We start from the raw sequence: 23473 nt of genomic DNA on the forward strand, positions 1-23473 counted from the left end.
AACATAAGTAATAATAATGGATGCTTGGACAAATGAAGAGACTCAAACTTTAATTGTGATCTATATCGACCCAACACGAACAACAGGTCATCTACCACCTCGAGTCCAAAGTTGCTGCGTGTCTCGTACATGGGCTTCACAGCTTGCCAGCGGTCATTCACAGGGTCGTAGGCCTCCACGCTCCGTAAATACTTGAACTGGAATGTACCACCAACCTGGGAGACGCCAAATATAAGTAAGCACTTGGACACCAAAGGGGCAGACAAACAGCAACATTCCCAAAGTCATGAACTCATTGGGTAAGAACCTTAGAACCTCCCATTGGCTATATATGACTTATATATGACTATATATGTATAAGGTACATGAAAGGAGTCACTCACTGCATAGACTTTATCCCTGTAAGCAATGACTCCAACACCATGCCGGGGAGTTGTCATTGGGGCTATAGTGGTACATCGCTCAGTGACTGGGTTGTAGCACTCGGCGGTTTGGACGGTCGTATCGCCGTTGTAGCCACCACAGACGTATATCTAGGAAAACCATTGTAAACATGAAGACACTTATGCTGTATATCAGTGTTATCCGATCCGGTCCTCTGGGACCTGCAGAATCTCCACGTTTTTGCTCCCTCACAGCTCCATGCCAGAGGATTCATAGGGAGCCCAAACATGGACTGTCTGTAGGTCTCTATGGATGGGGTTAGGAAACACTGCTGTATAGGATTAGTAATGGAGATCCAGAGTATATGGACATTTGGTTAATGCATGTTGAATCCATCCACCTTCCATAAACATTTATCCAGTACACGGCTGTAGTGAACCTGGAGCTCACCCCAGATTAAATGCAGCCAGATTCCCCCCATTGACCCACCTTGCCGTGCAGTGTGGTGGCACTGGCGTCGCTCCTCCGCTCCTGCATGGGCTGGATGAAGGTCCAGCTGTTTGATGCCGGGTCGTACCGCTCTGATGTGTTGAGGCGCGTGAGGCCATCAAAGCCGCCAAAGGCGTATATGTAGCCATCAGCCACAGCCACGCTCACATAGCAGCGTCGTGTCTGCATTGGGGCCACCTGGTCCCATGTCCGCGTAAAAGGACTGAACCTCCGCACGCTGCTGGAGCAGACTAATCCGTCAGTCCCCCCAATGAAATAAACAAATCCATATAAATAGACTGACCCATGGTAGGACAGGGGGTCTCGTGCTCCAACGTCATATCTGCCCAGGGATCGGCTCGGGTGTCATATGCCGTGATTTGACTGGCTGGGTTTTCAGTCCAGCCACCAATGGCCAACAAAATTTCGGATGGCAGGCGTGGCCGGGTCAGCGGGTTTTCAAAGTCAGACCGGGGTGGACCGGTGATGTCCAAGTCGTACACGGGCTTCAAGGCGTCGCTGACAATGCGCCTGCACTCCTTACTGGCCTTTACAAGATCATTGTTTATCACATTCCTCATTAAGTACTCTTCATTCATTAGAGCCAACCGGACCTACACAAGAAACCAGATGGAGAGAATTCCTATGAGTTCCTTGGTGCCATTTTAACAAAGGATACAACAGCAAGTCCAAATTTCTCATTTTCATATTGCTTTAGCTGAAGCCATTTACTTTGAAAGTCTCAGATATGTCTTAACACTTGTTTGATTTAAGACATTTCAGTACTTCATGTTTTCAGTTTGCTTGTTAGACTGTACTGCCACTTGTAATACTTGGAAGCCTAAGTTGTACACTTATGGAACATGGAAATGGAGGTTAAGTCTCTAGATACAGTATTAAGGACTAGGGAGTTCACTGAGTTAGCGTTCTATTCTTATGTCCACATGTCAGTGAGAACAGTGTATCATTATACTCACCTTGGGCAACAGCACAGCAATGTGGCAGTTGCGGCTGGAAGGCTCATGCGCAATCCATCGGAGGATGGCCTCAAACACCACCTCCTCCTGGCTAACGTTCAGCTCATCCTCTTCAATAATACTACTAAGCTGCTCTACAGTGAGCTGTAGGAACTCCTCTGAGGAACTGGCCACTTGTTTGAAATTCTTCACCATGAAGAAGAATGCAGACTCCCGCAGCTCGCTGAGGTGGTAGACGTCGGCGATTATAAAAATTCCAACACAGTTGTCACGGCAGAGCTGGTCCTGCAGGAAGTTGCTGCAGTGCTGCATGATACCCAGGACATTCAACTGATCAGCAGCCGCCAGGAGGCTCTCCACGTTGTCGGCCGTGACAAGCACGGAGTGCGTGTAGGCGTAGTCAATGACCAGCTTCATGGCTTCTGGGGAAATGCCTGGGATGATGTACTCATCTTTCCCCTTCACGTTCCAGCCACTGGCGAACAGAGCTCTGAAAAACAATCCACATGTGACTTGTTTAATAAATATGGGTGTTTCAGAGAGCATGAACTAAGGTGTTTTCTGACTCTTTTGAACCAGGAACTCCGAAATAAAATTCGACCAGATCTAGGGACCTCCCACCCCATACTATCACATAGGTGCCTCAGAACTAGGGACCAGGAGTCACATGTATAAACGGTGCGTACGCACGAAAACGTTGCGTACATCCGTTTCCACATAATTCCAAATAATTTTGTGGGCGTTGAATTTAACACCGTTGACCACAATGACCGCGTCGCAGAGCTTATATTTCCCGAAATGGTCAGCAAAGACGTGTACGTCAATATGATAACAATAAGCTCTAGTCTATGCGTCTAATTGTTCACATTTGTTTATTTTTAAATCTAAATTTGTGTGGCACAAAGTTTGATTATATATATATATTATTTTGTATTTTGTGCGAATAACAATAACAAAATTCCCCAAATTAAAACACCAATAAATCTTAATTGTTTTTAAAATTAATCAAATTTTTGTCTTGAATTAATTAAGATTAATTGGTGTTTTAATTAGGGTAATTTGTGATTTGGAGATTCATAGATGCATAATAATGAAAATACAACTTAAATTCTGAGATACGAACAGTATAAATTCACCAAATGTGTGTTTTTTTTTTAATTCTGCAACAATAATGCAGATTTAAAAACAAATATAAACATACACCGTGACGCAAAAGCGGAGCGCTTGCGTTCTAGAACTTATTGTTACCATATCGACGTACACGTCTTTGCTGACCATTTCGGGATATATAAGCAAGACAAATGAACGCGCAATCCACTTCTAAGGAAATGAACAGCTACGACATGGAGCGGGAAATAATGTCCGAGGCTTTCGGCATTTTCAATGACCTGCGGCAGACTGGAGCGCTCTGCGACGCGGTCATTGTGGTCAACGGTGTTAAATTCACAGTCCACAAAATTATTTTGTGTGGCTGCAGCACCTATTTCCGGTGAGTATCTGTGACCCATATATGCTAATAATGCTAAAATGAGGAGTGAGATTTTTTTCTTTAGCGATGACTTCTTCCTGACAATAAGTTGCTATAATAATAGAAATGGTAAATGAACATTATAGCTCACCTGGGGCCTCATGTATAACAACGTGTTTAGAATTCACACTATAACATTGGCGTAATGTATGGACAAATCTAGGAATGTGCGTACGCAAAAAAAATTTAAAATCCAGATGCACAAAACTGTGCATAAGCACAGAACGCCGCACATTCCCTTCATAAATACCAATTAGCGTAAAATTTTATGCACGATCGGTCCGCAAGTTCTCACTGAAAAGCACCTGTAGCTAAGAACCCGAGAGTGGACAGAACTTGTAAAGGAATAGGTATAGTGCAATTCCTCATCGTCTGCCTTTGTAATGCTGGCCCCAGTTCAGCACACAGCTCCAAAATGATTGCTCTTGGAAATCTGAATTGACTTACAAGTCAGTCATCATCATGGGCCAAGAAATCACTATGATCCCTGAATACGCGCTCTCTACTCATTCTTTCATAAACTATCTCTTCCAATAACACAAGAGCTGCTATGGTAGTTGTAATAGTTTGGTAATATTTTGCGCCGTTTTATTGTTACAAATTGATTAAGATCAAGTGCCGTACATTTGTTAACAACATAGAATTAATGTTGGTGTATTGGATAAAGTCAGCGTCATGACTGTAAGAACCACAGTAGCAATGATTTTTCACTGGGTGCCGTCCGTTTACAACACCGAGCAGAAACGTGCGTACGCCATGTCTGGAGCTGCTGTGTCAATGTACGTAGTATTACGGAAAGTTAAATTTTTATACATTTCGACATGAGTGTGGAAACAGATATACGCAACGTTTTTGTGCGTACGCACCGTTTATACATGTGGCTCCTGGTCCCTAGTTCTGAGGCACCTATGTGATAGTATGGGGTGGGAGGTCCCTAGATGTGGTCGAATTTTATTTCGGAGTTCCTGGTTCAAAAGAGTCAGAAATCACCTTATTTCATGCTCTCTGAAACACCCATATTTCTTAAACAAGTCATATGTGGATTGTTTTTCAGAGCTCTGTTCGCCAGTGGCTGGAACGTGAAGGGGAAAGATGAGTACATCATCCCAGGCATTTCCCCAGAAGCCATGAAGCTGGTCATTGACTACGCCTACACGCACTCCGTGCTTGTCACGGCCGACAACGTGGAGAGCCTCCTGGCGGCTGCTGATCAGTTGAATATCCCAAGCATCATGGAGCACTGCAACAACTTCCTGCAGGACCAGCTCTGCCGTGACAACTGTGTTGGAATTTTTATAATCGCCGACGTCTACCACCTCAGCGAGCTGCGGGAGTCTGCATTCTTCTTCATGGTGAAGAATTTCAAACAAGTGGCCAGCTCCTCAGAGGAGTTCCTACAGCTCACTGTAGAGCAGCTTAGTAGTGTTGTTGAAAAGGATGAGCTGAACGTTAGCCAGGAGGAGGTGGTGTTTGACGCCATTCTCCGATGGATTGCGCATGAGCCTTCCAGCCGCAACTGCCACATTGCTGTGCTGTTGCCCAAGGTGAGTATAATGATACACTGTTCTCACTGACATGTGGACATAAGAATAGAACGCTAACTCAGCGAACTCCCTAGTCCTTAATACTGTATGTAGAGACTTAACATCCATTTCCATGTTCCATAAGTCTACAACTTAGGCTTCCAAGTATTACAAGTGGCAGTACAGTCTAACAAGCAAACTGAAAACATGAAGTACTGAAATGTCTTAAATCAAACAAGTGTTAAGACATATCTGAGACTTTCAAAGTAAATGGCTTCAGCTAAAGCATTATGAAAATGAGAAATTTGGACTTGATGTTGTATCCTTTGTTAAAATGGCACCAAGGAACTCATGGGAATTCTCTCCGTCTGGTTTCCTGTGTAGGTCCGGCTGGCTCGATTGAATGAAGAATACTTAATGAAGACTGTGATTAAAAATGATCTTGTAAAGGCCAGTAAGGAGTGCAGGCGCATTGTTAGCGACGCCTTGAAGGCCGTGTATGACTTGGACATCACCGGTCCACCAGGGTCTGACTTTGAGAACCCGCTGACCCGGCCACGCCTGCCATCGGAAATTTTGTTGGCCATTGGTGGCTGGACTGAAAGCCCAGCCAGTCAAGTCACAGCTTATGACACCCGAGCCGATCGCTGGGCAGATGTGGCACTGGAGCACGAGAGCCCCCTCTCCTACCATGGGTCTGTTTATTTAGATGGATTTGTTTATTGCATTGGGGGGACTGACGGATTAGTCTGCTCCAACAGCGTGCGGAGGTTCAACCCCTTTACGCGGACATGGGACCAGGTGGCCCCAATGCAGACACGCCGCTGTTATGTGAGCGTGGCTGTGGCCGATGGCTATATTTACGCCTTTGGCGGCTTTGATGGCCTCACGCGCCTCAACACAGCAGAGAGGTACGACCCGGCATCAAACAGCTGGACCTTCATCCAGCCCATGCAGGAGCGGAGGAGCGACGCCAGTGCCACCACACTGCACGGCAAGGTGGGTCAATGGGGGGAATCTGGCTGCATTTAATCTGGGGTGAGCTCCAGGTTCACTACAGCCGTGTACTGGATAAATGTTTATGGAAGGTGGATGGATTCAACATGCATTAACCAAATGTCCATATACTCTGGATCTCCATTACTAATCCTATACAGCAGTGTTTCCTAACCCCATCCATAGAGACCTACAGACAGTCCATGTTTGGGCTCCCTATGAATCCTCTGGCATGGAGCTGTGAGGGAGCAAAAACGTGGAGATTCTGCAGGTCCCAGAGGACCGGATCGGATAACACTGATATACAGCATTAGTGTCTTCATGTTTACAATGGTTTTCCTAGATATACGTCTGTGGTGGCTACAACGGTAATACGACCGTCCAAACCGCCGAGTGCTACGACCCGGTCACTGAGCAATGGACCACAATAGCCCCAATGAGAACTCCCCGGCATGGTGTTGGAGTAATTTCCTTCAAGGATAAAGTCTATGCAGTGAGTGACTCCTTTCATGTACCTTATACAGATATAGTTATATATAAGTCATATATAGCCAATGGGAGGTTCTAAGGTTCCTACCCAATGAGTTCATGACTTTGGGAATGTTGCTGTTTGTCTGTCCCTTTGGTGTCCAAGTCCTGACTTATATTTGGCGTCTCCCAGGTAGGGGGTACATTCCAGTACCGGCATTTAAGGAGCGTGGAGGCCTACGACCCGGTCACTAACTGCTGGCAAGCTGTGAAGCCCATGCATAACACACGGAGTAATTTTGGTATTGAGGTAATAGATGACCTGCTGTTTGTCGTGGGCGGCTACACTGGGTCCAGAACCACGAAAGTGGAATGTTTTGATGCTGAGACAGGGACCTGGTACGCCGCCCAGGACATGTGCTGCTCCCGAAGCAGTCTAAGCTGCTGTGTAGTGCCTGCACTCCCCAGTATGGTGGAGTAAGCTGCCCCTCCCAAGCCTCTGATTTCCACGCAGGAGATGAAGCCATCCACCTCCAGGAACGTGTAACCTCAAGGGTTGGGTACCAAACTCAGTAAAAATCTGGGGTGCGTTTCGCAAACAACGACGGAAGTTAACATTCACGATGCATCGTACTATGGTAGTTCAAACTATCCAACATCCAAAGTTTGAACCATGTTAGTTAGTTGGGACTACCCTAGTCCGAACTACAGTGATTCCAGCGCTGATTGGTCAGCAAAAACTAACAAACTTTATAGTATCAATGGTCTAACTTCCTGAGAATTCTCCATATTGCTCACTACAGACAGTTACCGTACGTATGACCAGAAACCAACACAACAAGTATGTTTCAAACTACATTTTCAGACAACTTCACATTATATGTGATTGTAGAGCTAAATTATTCCTTATTAGATGTTAAAAATTATTACATTTCTGGCTTACACGGTGACTATACCCTTATTAGACTGCATTTTCCACCATGGCTGACGTATTTACCCGGAACTACGCAACTTAACGACAGTGTTTGCGAACGTTCGTTTGAACTATGGTTTCGGGAAACACCTGCATAATTTAACGATGCATCGTACTACATAAGTCCGCAGTGTCGTTACCTGCGTAGTTCGAGCTATGGTTTCGGGAAACACCTGAGTCGTACTTCCATAGTTCGAACCACGCAAGTTGCTAACATAGTTAGCAACTATGGTTTTGGGAAACGCACCCCAATACCATTGGATACTGGCACCGGTTCAAATGTGAATGGTACCCAACCCTAGTAACCTCAAGTAAATGTCAAACTTTGCATGAGCTCAACGTATGCTTTCTGAACCACTCATATTTTATCCTTGCTGTTAAAATCATTCCCAAATGATTTTATGAGATATGTAAACTCCATTTTTGCTGTAGAAATTTTGCAATGTTTATTACAAAATCATATTGTGATATTTGAAATTTTTCCCATATCATGTAGCCCTAATATATTATGGATAATACTTTATATGTCTTTTATTTCTTTCCATGCTATCCACATCTTGTTGAATCTGTTATTCTAACCAGATCACAATTAAAGTTTGAGTCTTTTCATTTGTCCAAGCACCTATTATTATTACTTATGTTTTACGTTGTTTGCTACTGTTATTAGAATGTCAGATGTATGTTGTGTTTACAAGGCAGGTTATTTGCATAAACAGTCAACAATAAACACACCATCCCAAAGTACTGATGTACCCGAGGTAGCTTGGTACTTTTGGTACTGGGTCCTGACCAGAAGTCAATGGAAAAGTAGTGAATACCTGCTAATTCCAGTGTTGAATCTCCAAACCGTTGCTGAGTGGAGGTATAACACCACACACCAAAGAACACACACTGCTGCAGAGCGTGCTTTGGGCATTTAAAAGATGTAATTCTGGTGCCCACACAAGTACTTGATGCCACATTCCAACAACGAAGGAGACAAGAGCAGGTATGAGGACAAACTAGTAAGGGGTTTATTAAAGGGAAACGGGAACAGGCAAAATAAAGCAAACCGCAAGGGGTCAAACAGAAAGTACGACTACAAACGGGAAACATCACTAGAGTGCTAACACACACTAGGGCGACATCAATGACCAGACTCAGGAGTACAGGGGTGGGAGGTGCTCTTATACACCACTGACGAGGAGCAAACGAGATGCATCTTGTGTGAATCACACGAGGGCTGCAACGAGAGGTAAGACATGATCAGGGAGAAAGTGAAGGGGCAGGAATGCAGGGCGTGACACTTTGGAGCTGTAAGGTTTCCCCCTGAATGCTGCACAACATTGCGATAGTTATTTTATTGAAACATATTTCTGACCACCTCTTTCCAGAAGTGTTACTTCCCTTTCTTATTGCTGCTCGCCATTGTGTCTTGTTTACAAGGAAGCAACATCACATTCTGAGCCCATTTTTACATTTTCAAGAAACAGGTTAATTTATTTTGGTTTTACTTTTGGTTGTTTTGGTATGTTCTTTTCCTAATTAGTTTTTATATACAGTATACACTTTTGCATATGCCTGGTGTGACAGTCATAAAACATATTTCACCATTGAAATATCTGAGATCGATTTTACTGTTACTCTGTACTTTTCTCACGCGGAGGCTGGGGAGGAGCCAAGGGAGTACTACTTAAAGTTAATTTTAGTTAATTGTTGAATAACGAAAGGTTTGGGGGAACGCATGTAGACCTCACTCAATGGGTGCGTTCGACTTAGGGCAGGTCTGGCTGCAGCTGACGTGACGTGGAGCGCCATCTGCCGGCCGCTGCAGGGGTGCAGTATAAACTGACTACAGCCAAGTCGGACAGCCTCTATTCCTGGTAGACTTCACTGCGATGGCAGCACTGCCAGAAGGGTGCAGATAAATCTATACAAAAATCACCTGCATGCACAATACTTCTTTTAAAATAACCAACTCCTGATCCAAACTGTTAGTAGTGGAAAAATAAACTATTGTGTATAGTGGCCCAGTATAAAAAGATCAATGATCAAATACATGTATTTCAAGGATTCAGAGTTTTTATTGTCATGTACAGAGTACAATGCAGTTCTTACTTGAATGTCTTCTTCACAGACTGAACAATTAAACAAATAAAGCAACGGAACATTACAGTAACTAACGATAAATACAGCACTAATTTACTTGTACCATTAGAGCATTTATTTAAACTTTATTTTAACAGGTAAATTAACTGAAAGCCAGTTCTCACTGCTTTATGTGATATTCGGCAGAAATAGCAGATAACGCATCGGAACTTCCTGGCACTGTTGCCATCCCCGTGTTGCCACGTAATTGTAATGGACGCTGTAGGAGAGGGGAATAATGTCGTGGGAGAGAGGAAGAGTGGTTAAAAACACCCTAAATGCGTGTAGAACAACAAATGAACTGTCTTCTGTTGATTCTTGTTTTTTTATATATCACATTTCCAAGCCTCCTCCTTTGTCTGGGCTTGGGACTGGAAAAGGTGACCCCAGAGAGACACTCTGGCAGAGTACATATATACAGGCTGTGCTGGCTCACAGAACGAGTGGATCATCATCATTTTGGTCAAGGTTCTCTATGTAAGATTCTGCAACTGAGGGAGCTGACTTGAATGAGTAAGCAGCTGATGTGGCAAAAAGTTGTACACAACTGCACTGGCTATAGATCCAGCATCTCCTCCCTCCAACTCAACAAGTCCCAGAAATGCTGACACAATTGTCTGCTTGGTGTCACTAAAGTACCTCATCACAATCCCCAGGTACTTAGAAACACTTAGAAACATCTGTGGAATGATCGAGGAGGAGGCTGAAGTGATGCTCACCCACATCTGAGACCAACCTTTTTATAAAGTATGGTGCTAGATCACCATTAATCATTTCTGTACACTTTGTCCTGTGCATTCTGAAGTGGGTAGCAGCAGTGGAGTCTGAGAAAGCAGCTCTACATGCTTCTCCAATGCCATCACATGCCAGCATAGAACAGTGTTCAGCAATAGCTAATGCCATGGTGACCTATGCTGTTTTTGCAGAATGAATAATTTTAACATTTAATGGCAATGTGGTTTGGCTGTAACTGTCATAAGGCTTTGCCCTTTGAGTATGTTTTTGGGTTGTCATGTGGCTCTGCAGTCGTCTGCCCTTCACTCTCCTCTACGCTACTGCTGTGCTGACGAGCAGTGCACATGTAGTCACAACTGGCTTTAATATGTAAACAGCAGAAAATATAATAATTTTTGCGAAGACCTGGGACCTGGGTGACGATTCACTACAAAAAGTATATGAAAGAATTAGGAATGCCAATAAATGTTGAAGCGTACATCCAATCTCAGGTACTAAAGTAAACTACCATTTGACCGGAGACGTACTCTCGTCGTCTAAGAAATCTCTAAATATAACGACAAAGTCACGGGGTTGTATCTGCGTATTAATGTGTTAATATTCGTGGCTGCATAGAAATCAGTTTGAGGTCTATATCGACCACTAGGCTGAAGCTGACTGTATTCGCCGGTCTACCATAAATCATTCTGAAGCAACGCTAAGCCGCCAGTAGAGGGGGCTAGTGACTCGATTTGAACAGCGAATCTCCACAAAGTGCTCGGAGACAAAGTGCTGTTTGTTAATCGCCATGCTCCATCCCCCATAATATAAAAATGTCAGCACTGATTAATAAGAAATGTTACCGTAGAAGATTTTAATCATGAAATTTGCGGTCAATTAAATTGATAAATGTTTAACATAAAACATCAAGGAGGACTTGAGAGCGAGTGAAAAGGCATAATCAGTCCCGATGTGTCACTTTGTAGAGAGGTATGCTACCTTTTGAATTTCACAATCTCATCTCCTCGACATTCATTTCAAAACGTCAAAACGCTAAAGAATTTGACAATAGAGAATGAGACTGAATAGGACAGTGCCAGCAGTGATTTATGAGAATTTTCAAGTCAAGTGCCATCAGTGGTATTCGCTGTATCCCAGAGTTGAGAACACGTGTTAACCTATGGAGAGACGTATTTCCGGTGGAACTCTGCTCAAGTAAGAACTTGACATGAACACGACAATAAAAACTTTGAATCCTTGAAATACATGTATTTGATAATTTTTCTTGGCAGCTATCTTTTGATACTGGGCTGCTATACACAGTACCAGAGGTGGGACCAAGTCATTGCTTTGCAAGTCACAAGTAAGTCTCAAGTCTTTGCCCTCAAGTCCCGAGTCAAGTCCTAAGTCCTGCAGTTTGAGTTTCGAGTCCTTTCGAGTCCTTTCAACTACAGAGTAATAATATATTTACACCGATCATGTATGCTTTTAAAATCTGAATTTATTAAAACAAGTGCAATTGAAATTGCAGAAAAAAATAGTGCTGACATTGCACTATTAACCAGTCATTTTTAACATTTAACTCATATTTTGTAAGAATATTCTTCATTTTAAACCACTCCTTTACAAAATAAACACATTTGAAAAAACAAGTGCAACTGTAATTATTTGAACAAAAAGTGCTAACATTGTATTTCCATGCCATATTGCATTTCAAGTAGTTCCACAGCAGTTTGTCCTGTCCTTTACTTCTCATCTCGTTTATCTCATCTCATATTGTCTGTGTGTTTATGGGTGTGTGTGTGTGTGTGTGTTTACATGTGAGAAACATAAATACATGAACATAACAATGAACAGGGCTGTGCTCTTTATATGTCAGAGCCCTTTGCTGCATTGCATTTGCAAAAGACCAAATTGGCCAAAAGTCTGTCAGTCATTTGTGCACGATGCGGACGTAGTATAATGCCACCATGGCTGAAAACTCGCTCCACTGGAGCACTGGAGGCAGGCACTGCCAAGACTCTGATGGCCACTCGGAACAGTGAAGGAAGAGTCTTCATGTTCAATGCCCAGAACAAAAGGGCGTTCTGTCCTTCGGCTATATCAAGGTAGTGACTTAGCTGTAGTGATGGAGTAGTGCCAACATCCTTCTTCTGCCTCTTATGGTATGCAGCAAACAGCCCTTCTTCTCTGAGGTCCTCTTGCTCTTCCTCATCAACAAAAGGCACAGGTTGCTCAGTCTCTGCAGCATCTTGCAGGATCAATTCTGGCAAAACATGTAAAAACAATAGCAGAAACAATAGAGTCCTTATTACCATTTGTGTTGGTGATGCAGTTGGTGTGTTAGACTGAAATACTACAGAACACTTAATTATTGTTGCAGTCAATTAGATCAGATTATAAGGGAAAAAGTTACATTAGACTCTGTAACATTTACCTTTAACTCGTTGTGCCACCTCTGCCTTGACGTCACGATTGACCAGGACATGGGGCTCCACCCACAACAGAGAAAAGGCTGGATCCAAGGCAGCTGCTTTGAGGTAGACTGGATCTGAAAAGGGAGCAGTGACCCCATCTTGTGTCCCGGCCATTTTCACGTTGATGAAGATTCCAAGAAATCTTCTGTTCAAGGATGCCTGGAGACTTCTGACCAGGCTGCTCAGGAAACAGACTTGGGGCTTCAGCTTCTCAAGGTGGTGGTTGATGGACAAGACGGATGGAACAACAGCACTGATTGTGATGACCTTCTCCCCCTGTGTCAAATCAGTTGCTTCTCCAAATGGCTTCAAGATGTCCACCAACTCCTTCAACAGATTCCACTCCCGTGCTGTGAATGACAACTCCCTGTGCCCAGCCTTTTCTAGAATAGCACAGAGCTTTACATGATTGCACTGGAGAACTGCCTTCACTTGCCTCGGTGTTGAGTTGCATCTTGTGGTGACTGCAGCAAGGATGCCTTTCTGTTCCCCAAATTCAGCATTAAACACATCTTTGAATGTTGTGCTTGTGTGCAGCAGTGAGCTGAGTTTTGATAACTTTGAAAGAGGAGGAGATACCACTTTTGTTTCTTTCAAACCGTCTCCCACCACCAGCTGAAGAGTGTGCGCAAAACACTGCAAGCGCTGTTTCTTTGCCATGGCAACGTCTACTGTTTGCTGATCTTCCAGGGTTAAGTCACACCAGAGCTCAGGGTCATCAAGATGATCTCCATCATCGTCATCATCTTGTTCACTGGGGAAGCACACAGTGAATGCTTTCCGCATGTTAGCAGCACTATCACTAATAATGTAGTCCAGTTTATCTTTAATGTTGCATTCATCACATATTGACTCAAATTGGTCACAGATTCTTTCAGCTGTGTGTGAGCCTTTGAAGTGCTCACAGGCCAAAAGGTTGGACTTTAGCTGTATCCTATCTGCCTCTTTCTCTATCCAGTGCACAGTGACACCCAGGAATCCCCTCATCTTTCGGTCAGACCAAATGTCCACAGTGACTGAAACATGGTCAGTGTTGCTCAATTGAGTTTTTAATTTTGAACGTCTCTCTTCAGCGAGGTTCTCTCTTTTTGATGTCAGTGTTCTGCGACACACTGGGGTGTACTTGCTGTCAAGTACTGTCAGAAAGTGCCTAAAACTCTTGTTTTCCACAATAGACAGGGGCAAGTTGCAATCAATAATCATGTCGGAGAGTATTGCATTGGTGATAGCTTTCTGCTGTGGATGACTCATGCTGTAATGCCCGGCACTATTGTCCAGGAATTGCGAGATTGAAGGCTGTTGTGGTTCATTTGTGATGCTTTTGTTCAACCGGTATTCTTCAAATCTGTAAGAGGTAAGCATATTAAAACAGATGTCAGAAAATCCCTTATAACCACAAATGAATTGTATTGAAACTACTCTTTATTACTAATATTACTAATATCAATCTTAACATTGTGTTTTGAATTGTATGTGTATGTATTGTATGTCTTTGTAGGCGGCTAAAACACGCGTTGCTGCTGACCGCCGTCTACTACTGTACATTGACTAACGTTATGTATAAGTACCTCATACAAGCAGGTTTAAAAAAATCACTTAACAAGTGTATGAATTAAGGGAGTGAACTCGCAGTGGACGCAACAGATTACCGTGTTTGCAACATTAACAGTGCGTTTACAGCCTCATTGATTTAACTACACAGCAAAGAAAAGTTAGCCAATAAACGTTAACTTTCGCTCAGAACTTACCGTTCTTTGTGCAACTTCAAATGTCGAACGAAGTTGGAAGTTGTTGCGTCTCCGTCTGTAATCTTCGACCCGCATGTTTTGCATACTACAATTCGTTTTTTGTTGACCACCTCGTAGTTTTTATACCCGAACGAAACTATCTTTGGTATCATTTTTTCTAACTGGCGCGTTGTTTGACAGTTCCTCTTCATTGGTTGTCCTGCAATTTGATTGGATGGATGCTGTTGGCTCAAAACAACGTGGATCTAATTTGATTGGATGTTGTGCCGACAGAAAATACACGCACAGACGCACACATACACACAATGAAAGATACAGAACGTTCCTTAATAACATACTTTTTAATCTTTGGGTTTTGGGGAAAGCAACAAGTCTTGTCAAGTCAAAAGGCTCAAGCCCAAGTGAAGTCACGAGTCATTGATGTTAAAGTCCAAGTCGAGTTGCAAGTCTCTTTATGTTTTGTCAAGTCGAGTCTAAAGTCATCAAATTCATGACTCGAGTCTGACTCGAGTCCAAGTCATGTAACTCGAGTCCACACCTCGGCACAGTACTTAATTTATTTCAGATAGATTTATCTGTGCTGCCATTGCAGTCAAGTTTACCAAGAATAGAGGTTGTCCGACTTGGCTGCAGTCAGTTTATATTGCACCCCTGCAGCGGGCGACAGATGGCGCTCCATGTCACTTAACCTTTCATTATTCAACAATTAACCAATTAACTTTAAGTAGTACTCCCTTGGCTCCTCCCCAGCCTCCGCGTGAGAAAAGTACAGTGTAACAGTAAAATCGATCCCACATATTTCAATGGTGAAATATGTTTTATGATTGTCACATCAGGCATATGCAAATGTGTATATATATATAAAAACTAATTAGGAAAAGAACATACCAAAACAACCAAAATAAATTAACCTGTTTCTTGAAAATATAAAAATGGGCTCAGAATGTGATGTTGCTTCCTTGTAAACAAAACACAATGGCGAGCAGCAATAGGAAAGGGAAGTAACACTTCTGAAAAGAAGCCTTAAAATAACTTATGGAGGAGGCAGTCAGAAATATGTTGTAATAAAATAACTATCGCAATGTTGTGCAGCATTCAGGGGGAAACCTTACAACTCCAAAGTGTCACGCCTTGCATTCCTGTCCCTTCACTTTCTCCCTGATCTTGTCTTACCTCTCGTTGCAGCCCTTGTGTGATTCACACGCTATGCATCTCGTTTGCTCCTCGTCAGTGGTGTATAAGAGCACCTCCCACCCCTGTACTCCTGAGTCTGGTCATTGATGTCACCCTAGTGTGTGTTAGCACTCCAGTGATGTTTCCCGTTTGTAGTCGTACTTTCTGTTTGACCCCTTGCGGTTTGCTTTATTTTGCCTGTTCCCGTTTCCCTTTAATAAACCCCTTATTAGTTTGTCCTCATACCTGCTCTTGTCTCCTTCGTTGTTGGAATGTGGCATCAAGTACTTGTGTGGGCACCAGAATTACATCTTTTAAATGCCCAAAGCACGCTCTGCAGCAGTGTGTGTTCTTTGGTGTGTGGTGTTATACCTCCACTCAGCAACGGTTTGGAGATTCAACACTGGAATTAGCAGGTATTCACTACTTTTCCATTGACTTCTGGTCAGAACCCAGTACCAAAACTACCAAGCTACCTCGAGTACATCTATACTTTGGGATGGTACTTGCAAATGTATTTATTGCTGACTGGTTATGCAAATAACCTGCCTTGTAAACACAACATACATCTGGCATTCTATTAACAGTAGCAACCAACGTAAAACATAAGTAATAATAATGGATGCTTGGACAAATGAAGAGACTCAAACTTTAATTGTGATCTATATCGACCCAACACGAACAACAGGTCATCTACCACCTCGAGTCCAAAGTTGCTGCGTGTCTCGTACATGGGCTTCACAGCTTGCCAGCGGTCATTCACAGGGTCGTAGGCCTCCACGCTCCGTAAATACTTGAACTGGAATGTACCACCAACCTGGGAGACGCCAAATATAAGTAAGCACTTGGACACCAAAGGGGCAGACAAACAGCAACATTCCCAAAGTCATGAACTCATTGGGTAAGAACCTTAGAACCTCCCATTGGCTATATATGACTTATATATGACTATATATGTATAAGGTACATGAAAGGAGTCACTCACTGCATAGACTTTATCCCTGTAAGCAATGACTCCAACACCATGCCGATGAGTTGTCATTGGGGCTATAGTGGTACATCGCTCAGTGACTGGGTTGTAGCACTCGGCGGTTTGGACGGTCGTATCGCCGTTGTAGCCACCACAGACGTATATCTAGGAAAACCATTGTAAACATGAAGACACTTATGCTGTATATCAGTGTTATCCGATCCGGTCCTCTGGGACCTGCAGAATCTCCACGTTTTTGCTCCCTCACAGCTCCATGCCAGAGGATTCATAGGGAGCCCAAACATGGACTGTCTGTAGGTCTCTATGGATGGGGTTAGGAAACACTGCTGTATAGGATTAGTAATGGAGATCCAGAGTATATGGACATTTGGTTAATGCATGTTGAATCCATCCACCTTCCATAAACATTTATCCAGTACACGGCTGTAGTGAACCTGGAGCTCACCCCAGATTAAATGCAGCCAGATTCCCCCCATTGACCCACCTTGCCGTGCAGTGTGGTGGCACTGGCGTCGCTCCTCCGCTCCTGCATGGGCTGGATGAAGGTCCAGCTGTTTGATGCCGGGTCGTACCGCTCTGATGTGTTGAGGCGCGTGAGGCCATCAAAGCCGCCAAAGGCGTATATGTAGCCATCAGCCACAGCCACGCTCACATAGCAGCGTCGTGTCTGCATTGGGGCCACCTGGTCCCATGTCCGCGTAAAAGGACTGAACCTCCGCACGCTGCTGGAGCAGACTAATCCGTCAGTCCCCCCAATGAAATAAACAAATCCATATAAATAGACTGACCCATGGTAGGACAGGGGGTCTCGTGCTCCAACGTCATATCTGCCCAGGGATCGGCTCGGGTGTCATATGCCGTGATTTGACTGGCTGGGTTTTCAGTCCAGCCACCAATGGCCAACAAAATTTCGGATGGCAGGCGTGGCCGGGTCAGCGGGTTTTCAAAGTCAGACCGGGGTGGACCGGTGATGTCCAAGTCGTACACGGGCTTCAAGGCGTCGCTGACAATGCGCCTGCACTCCTTACTGGCCTTTACAAGATCATTGTTTATCACATTCCTCATTAAGTACTCTTCATTCATTAGAGCCAACCGGACCTACACAAGAAACCAGATGGAGAGAATTCCTATGAGTTCCTTGGTGCCATTTTAACAAAGGATACAACAGCAAGTCCAAATTTCTCATTTTCATATTGCTTTAGCTGAAGCCATTTACTTTGAAAGTCTCAGATATGTCTTAACACTTGTTTGATTTAAGACATTTCAGTATTTCTTGTTTTCAGTTTGTTTCACTGTACTGCCACTTGTAATACTTGGAAGCCTAAGTTGTACACTTATGGAACATGGAAATGGAGGTTTAGTCTATAGACACTGTATTAAGGACTAGGGAGTTCGCTGAGTTAGCGTTCTATTCTTATGTCCACATGTCAGTGAGAACAGTGTATCATTATACTCACCTTGGGCAACAGCACAGCAATGTGGCCATTGCGGCTGGAAGGCTCATGTGCGATCCATCGGAGGATGGCCTCAAACACCACCTCCTCCTGGCTAACGTTCAGCTCATCTTTTTCGATAATGTCATCAAGTTGCTCTAGAGTGAGCTGTAGGAACTCCTCCGAGGAGCTGGCGATCTCCTTGAAGTTCCTCAAGACATTGCAAAATACAGACTCCCGCAGCTCGCTGAGGTGGTAGATGTCGGCGATTATAAAAATGCCAACACAGTTTTCAAGGCAGAGCTGGTCCTGCAGGAAGTTGCTGCAGTGCTGCATGATGCTTGGGATGTTAAACTGATCAGCGGCCACCAGGAGGCTCTCCACGTTGTCAGGCGTGACAACCAGAGAGTGCGCGTAGGCGTACTCGATGATCAGCTTCATGGCTTCCGGGGAAATGCCTGGGATAATGTGCTCACGCTTCCCCTTCACGTTCCAGCTACTGGCGAACAGAGCTCTGAAAAACAATCCACATGTGACTTATTTAATAAATATGGCTTTTGCAGAGAGGGTGAAATAAGGGGTTTTCTGACTCTTTTGAACCAGGAACTCCCAAATGAAAATCCACCAGAGGCAGGGATTAGAGTCCTGCGCGGGACTGGTTTTTTCATCCCGCTCCTGCGATCGCATTTATTACCATTACTGTCCACTTCTGCTGACCGTGTCTGTCACTCTCGCAATATTTCTGTCCAATCCTGCCCAGACCCGCAGATCCATTAACGGATACACTGTATGATGAAAAGAGTTCATGTGCATTAAATATTTTATTCCAACAGAACAAGAACTAAACAAATAAAACAAATTCAACAAAAGTCTCTCAAACTAATCAGATGTGCAAATATCTGCAGAGTTATTAAAAAACAAAAACCAAACCTATACAAGAAATGTTCAAATATCACATTACTATAAACAAGAGCACCTTAAAAACATAAGAGAACCCTGAACCTTATTTTAAAGACATACATTTAAACAAGCTGAACATCACAATTTAATACGATGGATCAGAACAAACACGAATATATAACACAAAATAAATTACATCAGTTACATTCTCCCTCCATCCATCCATCCATCCATCCATCCATCCATTTTCCAAACCGCTTATCCCACTGGGTCGCGGGGGTCCGGAGCCTATCCCGGAAGCAATGGGCACGAGGCAGGGACCAACCCAGGATGGGGGGTCAGACCATCGCAGGACACATTCACACATGCACTCCTACGGGCCATTTAGCAAGTCCAATTAGCCTCAGCATGTTTTTGGACTGTGGGGGGAAACCGGAGTACTTACATTCTCCATCCTGCCAAAAGTCTTTGGACCCGCTGTCCATTTTTAGCCGCCCGCGTCAACCTTAAAACCGCCCGCTCACGCGAGATCTCCGTTGGGTCCCGCGGGATCCCAGTCCCAATGCAGGACACTAGTAGGGATCTTCCAACACAGATGATCACATAGGAGCCTCGGAACTAGGGACAAGTTGGGCTTTAATATTCATTTTCTTACTCTTCTCACCAAGCAGCGGGCGCTGCCGTGGGCTCCTCTGCCGTCTCAAAGCAGTCACAGGCGAACAGTCCTCACGCAGCAGTCCCATCCAGCTGCAGTCAGAGCAGATGTTTATCTCTCCGCGCCCAGACTGCAAATGAATTGCGCATGCGCGAATCCGCCACTGGCTTGTTTAGGGCGGGAAACAAATTTAAATAATTTTTTCCCCCTAAATTTAAATTATTCTACGTCTAAAATATTTTATTTTACGTCTAAAATAAATGACTGCACTAAAATAAACTACCGATTTGACTCACAGCCTCAGTCACTTACCTCGTCCACTTTGTGTGCGCCTCTCTGTCACATACGCTAAACATTCATCATGCCCCCTTCTAAAGCTCTTCTCAGAACCATAACCGCATTCGCATTTTCATGTCTTAATATAATTATGATAATACTTTCGTAAAAAAATATTTATTTATGGGTTAATGTTATTTTTCATTTAGATATTTCTTTAGCTATATGTAAATAAGGCAGTCCATCGCGCGCTTCTGTGATGTTTTAACGGCATTTTCTTCAAAGTCATTCTCTACGACGAGAGTACGTCTCCGGTCAAATGGTATTCTTTCCGGAGTTTACTTCAGTACCTGAAATTGGAAGTACGCTTCAACATTTTTTGGCAATGCTAATTCTTTCATATACTTTTTGTAGTAAATCGTCATCACGCCTTCCCAGGTCATCGTAAAAATTATTATATTTTCTGCTGTTTACATATTATAGCCAGTTGTGACTACATATGCACTGCTCGTCAGCACAGCAGTAGCGTAGAGGAGAGTAAAGGGCAGACGACTGCAGAGCCACATGACAACCCAAAAACATACTCATACTCAAATACTTATAACAGTTCCAGCCAAACCACACTGCCATTAAATGTTAAAATTATTCATTCTGCAAAAACGGCAGAAGTCACCATGGCATTAGCTATCACTGAACACTGTTCTATGCTGGCATGTGATCGCATTGGAGAAGCATGTAGAGCTGCTTTCTCAGACTCCACTGCTGCTACCCACTTCAGAATGCACAGGACAAAGTGTACAGAAATGATTAATGGTGATCTAGCACCATACTTTATAAAAAGGTTGGTCTCAGATGTGGGTGAGCATCGTTTCAGCCTCCTCCTCGATCAGTCCACAGATGTTTCTAAGTGTTTCTAAGTACCTGGGGATTGTGATGAGGTACTTTAGTGACACCAAACAGACAACTGTGTCAGCATTTCTGGGACTTGTTGAGTTGGAGGGAGGAGATGCTGGATCTATAGCCAGTGCAGTTGTGTACAACTTTTTGCCACATCAGCTGCTTACTCATTCAAGTCAGCTCCCTCAGTTGCAGAATCTTACATAGAGAACCTTGACCAAAATGATGATGATCCACTCGTTCTGTGAGCCAGCACAGCCTGTGTATATGTACTCTGCCAGAGTGTCTCTCTGGGGTCACCTTTTCCAGTCCCAAGCCCAGACAAAGGAGGAGGATTGGAATTGTGATATATAAAAAAACAAGAATCGACAGAAGACAGTTCATTTGTTGTTCTACACGCATTTAGGGTGTTTTTAACCACTTTTCCTCTCTCCCACGACATTATTCCTCTCTCCTACAGCGTCCATTACAATTACGTGGCAACACGGGGATGGCAACAGTGCCAGGAAGTTTCGATGCGTTATCTGCTATTTCTGCCGAATATCACATAAAGCAGTGAGAACTGGCTTTCAGTTAACGTACCTGGTAAAATAAAGTTTAAATAAATGCTCTAATAGTACAAGTAAGTTAGTACATTGTTTATTTTTAGTAACTGTCCGAAAACTGTACACTTGGGTGAAAAATGAGAAATTATGGTATCAAATAAAAAAGCACAAAAAAATCCTCAAAAAATATCTAAAACTACGGCCATGCGACTTCCATACAGTTTTGTGTTGGAGGGTCACATATTTCAGTGGTGAAATATGTTTTATGATTGTCACACCACATATATGCAAATGTGAATATATATATATATATATAAACTAATTAGAAAATGAACATACCAAAACAACTAAAAGTAAAACCAAAATAAATGAACCTAACCCTTGAAGTTACACATACCTGGAGGTTGATGGCATCTCCAGCGTGGAAATCAGAGGCTTACGAGGGGCAGCGTACTCCACCATACTGGGGAGTGCAGGCACTACACAGCAGCTCAGACTGCTTCGGGAGCAGCACATGTCCTGGGCGGCGTACCAGGTCCCTGTCTCAGCATCAAAACATTCCACTTTAGTGGTTCTGGACCCAGTGTAGCCGCCCACAACAAACAGCAGGTCATCGATCACTTCAATCCCAAAGTTACTGCGTGTGTTATGCATGGGCTTCACAGCTTGCCAGCGGTTAGTGACCGGGTCGTAGGCCTCCACACTCCGTAAATGCCGGTACTGGAATGTACCACCAACCTGGGAGACACCAAATATAAGTCAGCACTTGGACACCAAAGGAACAGACAAACAGCAACATTCCCAAAGTCATGAACTCATTGGGGAAGAACCTTAGAACCTCCCATTGGCTACATATGACTTATATATAACTATATATGTATAAGGTACATGAAAGGAGTCACTCACTGCATAGACTTTATCCTTGTAGGAAATGACTCCAACACCATGCCGGGGAGTTCTCATTGGGGCTATAGTGGTCCATCGCTCAGTGACTGGGTCGTAGCACTCAGCGGTTGGGACGGTTGTATCTCCATTGTAGCCACCACACATATATATCTAGGAAAACCATTGTAAACATGAAGACACTTATGCTGTATATCAGTGTTATCCGATCCGGTCCTCTGGGACCTGCAGAATCTCCACGTTTTTGCTCCCTCACAGCTCCATGCCAGAGGATTCACAGGGAGCCCAAACATGGACTGTCTGTAGGTCTCTATGGATGGGGTTGGGAAACACTGCTGTATAGGATTAGTAATGGAGATCCAGAGTATATGGACATTTGGTTAATGCATGTTGAATCCATCCACCTTCCATAAACATTTATCCAGTACACGGCTGTAGTGAACCTGGAGCTCACCCCAGATTAAATGCAGCCAGATTCCCCCCATTGACCCACGTTGCCGTGCAGTGTGGTGGCACTGGCGTCGCTCCTCCGCTCCTGCATGGGCTGGATGAAGGTCCAGCTATTTGATGCCGGGTCGTACCGCTCTGATGTGTTGAGGCGCGTGAGGCCATCAAAGCCGCCAAAGGCGTATATGTAGCCATCAGCCACAGCCACGCTCACATAGCAGCGTCGTGTCTGCATTGGGGCCACCTGGTCCCATGTCCGCGTAAAAGGACTGAACCTCCGCACGCTGTTTGTGCAAACTAAGCCATCAGTCCCCCCAATGCAATACACAAATCCATTTAAATAGACTGACCCATGGTAGGACAGGGGGTCTCGTGCTCCAACGTCATATCTGCCCAGCGATCGGCTCGGGTGTCATATGCCGTGATTTGACTGGCTGGGTTTTCAGTCCAGCCACCAATGGCCAACAAAATTTCGGATGGCAGGCGTGGCCGGGTCAGCGGGTTTTCAAAGTCAGACCGGGGTGGACCGGTGATGTCCAGGTCGTACACGGCCTTCAAGGCGTCGCTGACAATGCGCCTGCACTCCTTACTGGCCTTTACAAGATCATTGTTTATCACATTCCTTATTAAGTAATCTTCATTCATTAGAGCCAGCCGGACCTACACAGGGAACCAGATGGAGAGAATTCCCATGAGTTCCTTGGTGCCATTTTAACAAAGGATACAACATCAAGTCCAAATTTCTCATTTTCATAATGCTTTAGCTGAAGCCATTTACTTTGAAAGTCTCAGATATGTCTTAACACTTGTTTGATTTAAGACATTTCAGTACTTCATGTTTTCAGTTTG

The 23473-nt window shown here is 44.0% G+C and overlaps 4 protein-coding genes and 1 long non-coding RNA gene across 5 annotated transcripts in view; 1 reads left to right on the plus strand and 4 right to left on the minus strand.

The window, feature by feature from the left end:
- The window catches only part of LOC125719957 (kelch-like protein 10), a 69364-nt gene that overhangs the window by 44747 nt on the left and 1144 nt on the right, over positions 1-23473 (minus strand). Inside the window, 4 exon segments of the mRNA XM_048994868.1 lie at positions 21672-22012; positions 22181-22330; positions 22671-22987; positions 22990-23284. Of these exon segments, the coding sequence (XP_048850825.1) occupies positions 21672-22012; positions 22181-22330; positions 22671-22987; positions 22990-23284 (1103 nt within the window).
- LOC125719956 (kelch-like protein 10) lies at positions 34-19422 on the minus strand. The gene is made up of 6 exons (XM_048994866.1): positions 19347-19422; positions 18696-18786; positions 18026-18515; positions 874-1487; positions 384-533; positions 34-215 (listed from the first exon to the last, which is right to left on the minus strand). The coding sequence occupies exons 3-4, from the start codon at positions 18440-18442 to the stop codon at positions 1125-1127; spliced, it is 780 nt and encodes a 259-aa protein (XP_048850823.1). The 5' UTR covers positions 18443-18515; positions 18696-18786; positions 19347-19422; the 3' UTR covers positions 34-215; positions 384-533; positions 874-1124.
- On the plus strand, positions 3059-7956 carry LOC125719941 (kelch-like protein 10). The gene is made up of 5 exons (XM_048994852.1): positions 3059-3339; positions 4433-4922; positions 5286-5900; positions 6241-6390; positions 6559-7956. Exons 1-5 carry the CDS (start codon positions 3152-3154, stop codon positions 6844-6846), a joined length of 1731 nt encoding a protein of 576 aa, XP_048850809.1. The 5' UTR covers positions 3059-3151; the 3' UTR covers positions 6847-7956.
- LOC125719940 (zinc finger BED domain-containing protein 4-like) lies at positions 11735-14763 on the minus strand. Its single transcript, XM_048994851.1, has 3 exons — positions 14405-14763; positions 12617-14001; positions 11735-12445 (listed from the first exon to the last, which is right to left on the minus strand). The coding sequence occupies exons 1-3, from the start codon at positions 14593-14595 to the stop codon at positions 12048-12050; spliced, it is 1974 nt and encodes a 657-aa protein (XP_048850808.1). The 5' UTR covers positions 14596-14763; the 3' UTR covers positions 11735-12047.
- Positions 16213-16600, minus strand: LOC125719960 (uncharacterized). The gene is made up of 2 exons (XR_007385252.1): positions 16563-16600; positions 16213-16394 (listed from the first exon to the last, which is right to left on the minus strand). It is a non-coding gene; the product is annotated as an uncharacterized LOC125719960 (long non-coding RNA).

Source organism: Brienomyrus brachyistius, chromosome 24, assembly GCF_023856365.1.
Source record: "Brienomyrus brachyistius isolate T26 chromosome 24, BBRACH_0.4, whole genome shotgun sequence".
Lineage (NCBI taxonomy): Eukaryota > Metazoa > Chordata > Actinopteri > Osteoglossiformes > Mormyridae > Brienomyrus > Brienomyrus brachyistius.

Coding starts and splice junctions, on each gene's coding strand:
- LOC125719941 (XM_048994852.1), top strand. CDS start 3,152: ATGAACGCGCAATCCACTTCTAAGGAAATGAACAGCTACGACATGGAG. Junction 4,923..5,285: donor TTGCTGTGCTGTTGCCCAAG/GTGAGTATAATG, acceptor TTTCCTGTGTAG/GTCCGGCTGGCTCGATTGAA. Junction 6,391..6,558: donor TCAAGGATAAAGTCTATGCA/GTGAGTGACTCC, acceptor GGCGTCTCCCAG/GTAGGGGGTACATTCCAGTA.
- LOC125719940 (XM_048994851.1), bottom strand. CDS start 14,595: ATGAAGAGGAACTGTCAAACAACGCGCCAGTTAGAAAAAATGATACCA. Junction 14,002..14,404: donor TTGAAGTTGCACAAAGAACG/GTAAGTTCTGAG, acceptor TACCTCTTACAG/ATTTGAAGAATACCGGTTGA. Junction 12,446..12,616: donor GGTGGCACAACGAGTTAAAG/GTAAATGTTACA, acceptor ATGTTTTGCCAG/AATTGATCCTGCAAGATGCT.
- LOC125719956 (XM_048994866.1), bottom strand. CDS start 18,442: ATGAAGCTGATCATCGAGTACGCCTACGCGCACTCTCTGGTTGTCACG. Junction 1,488..18,025: donor TTGCTGTGCTGTTGCCCAAG/GTGAGTATAATG, acceptor TTTCTTGTGTAG/GTCCGGTTGGCTCTAATGAA.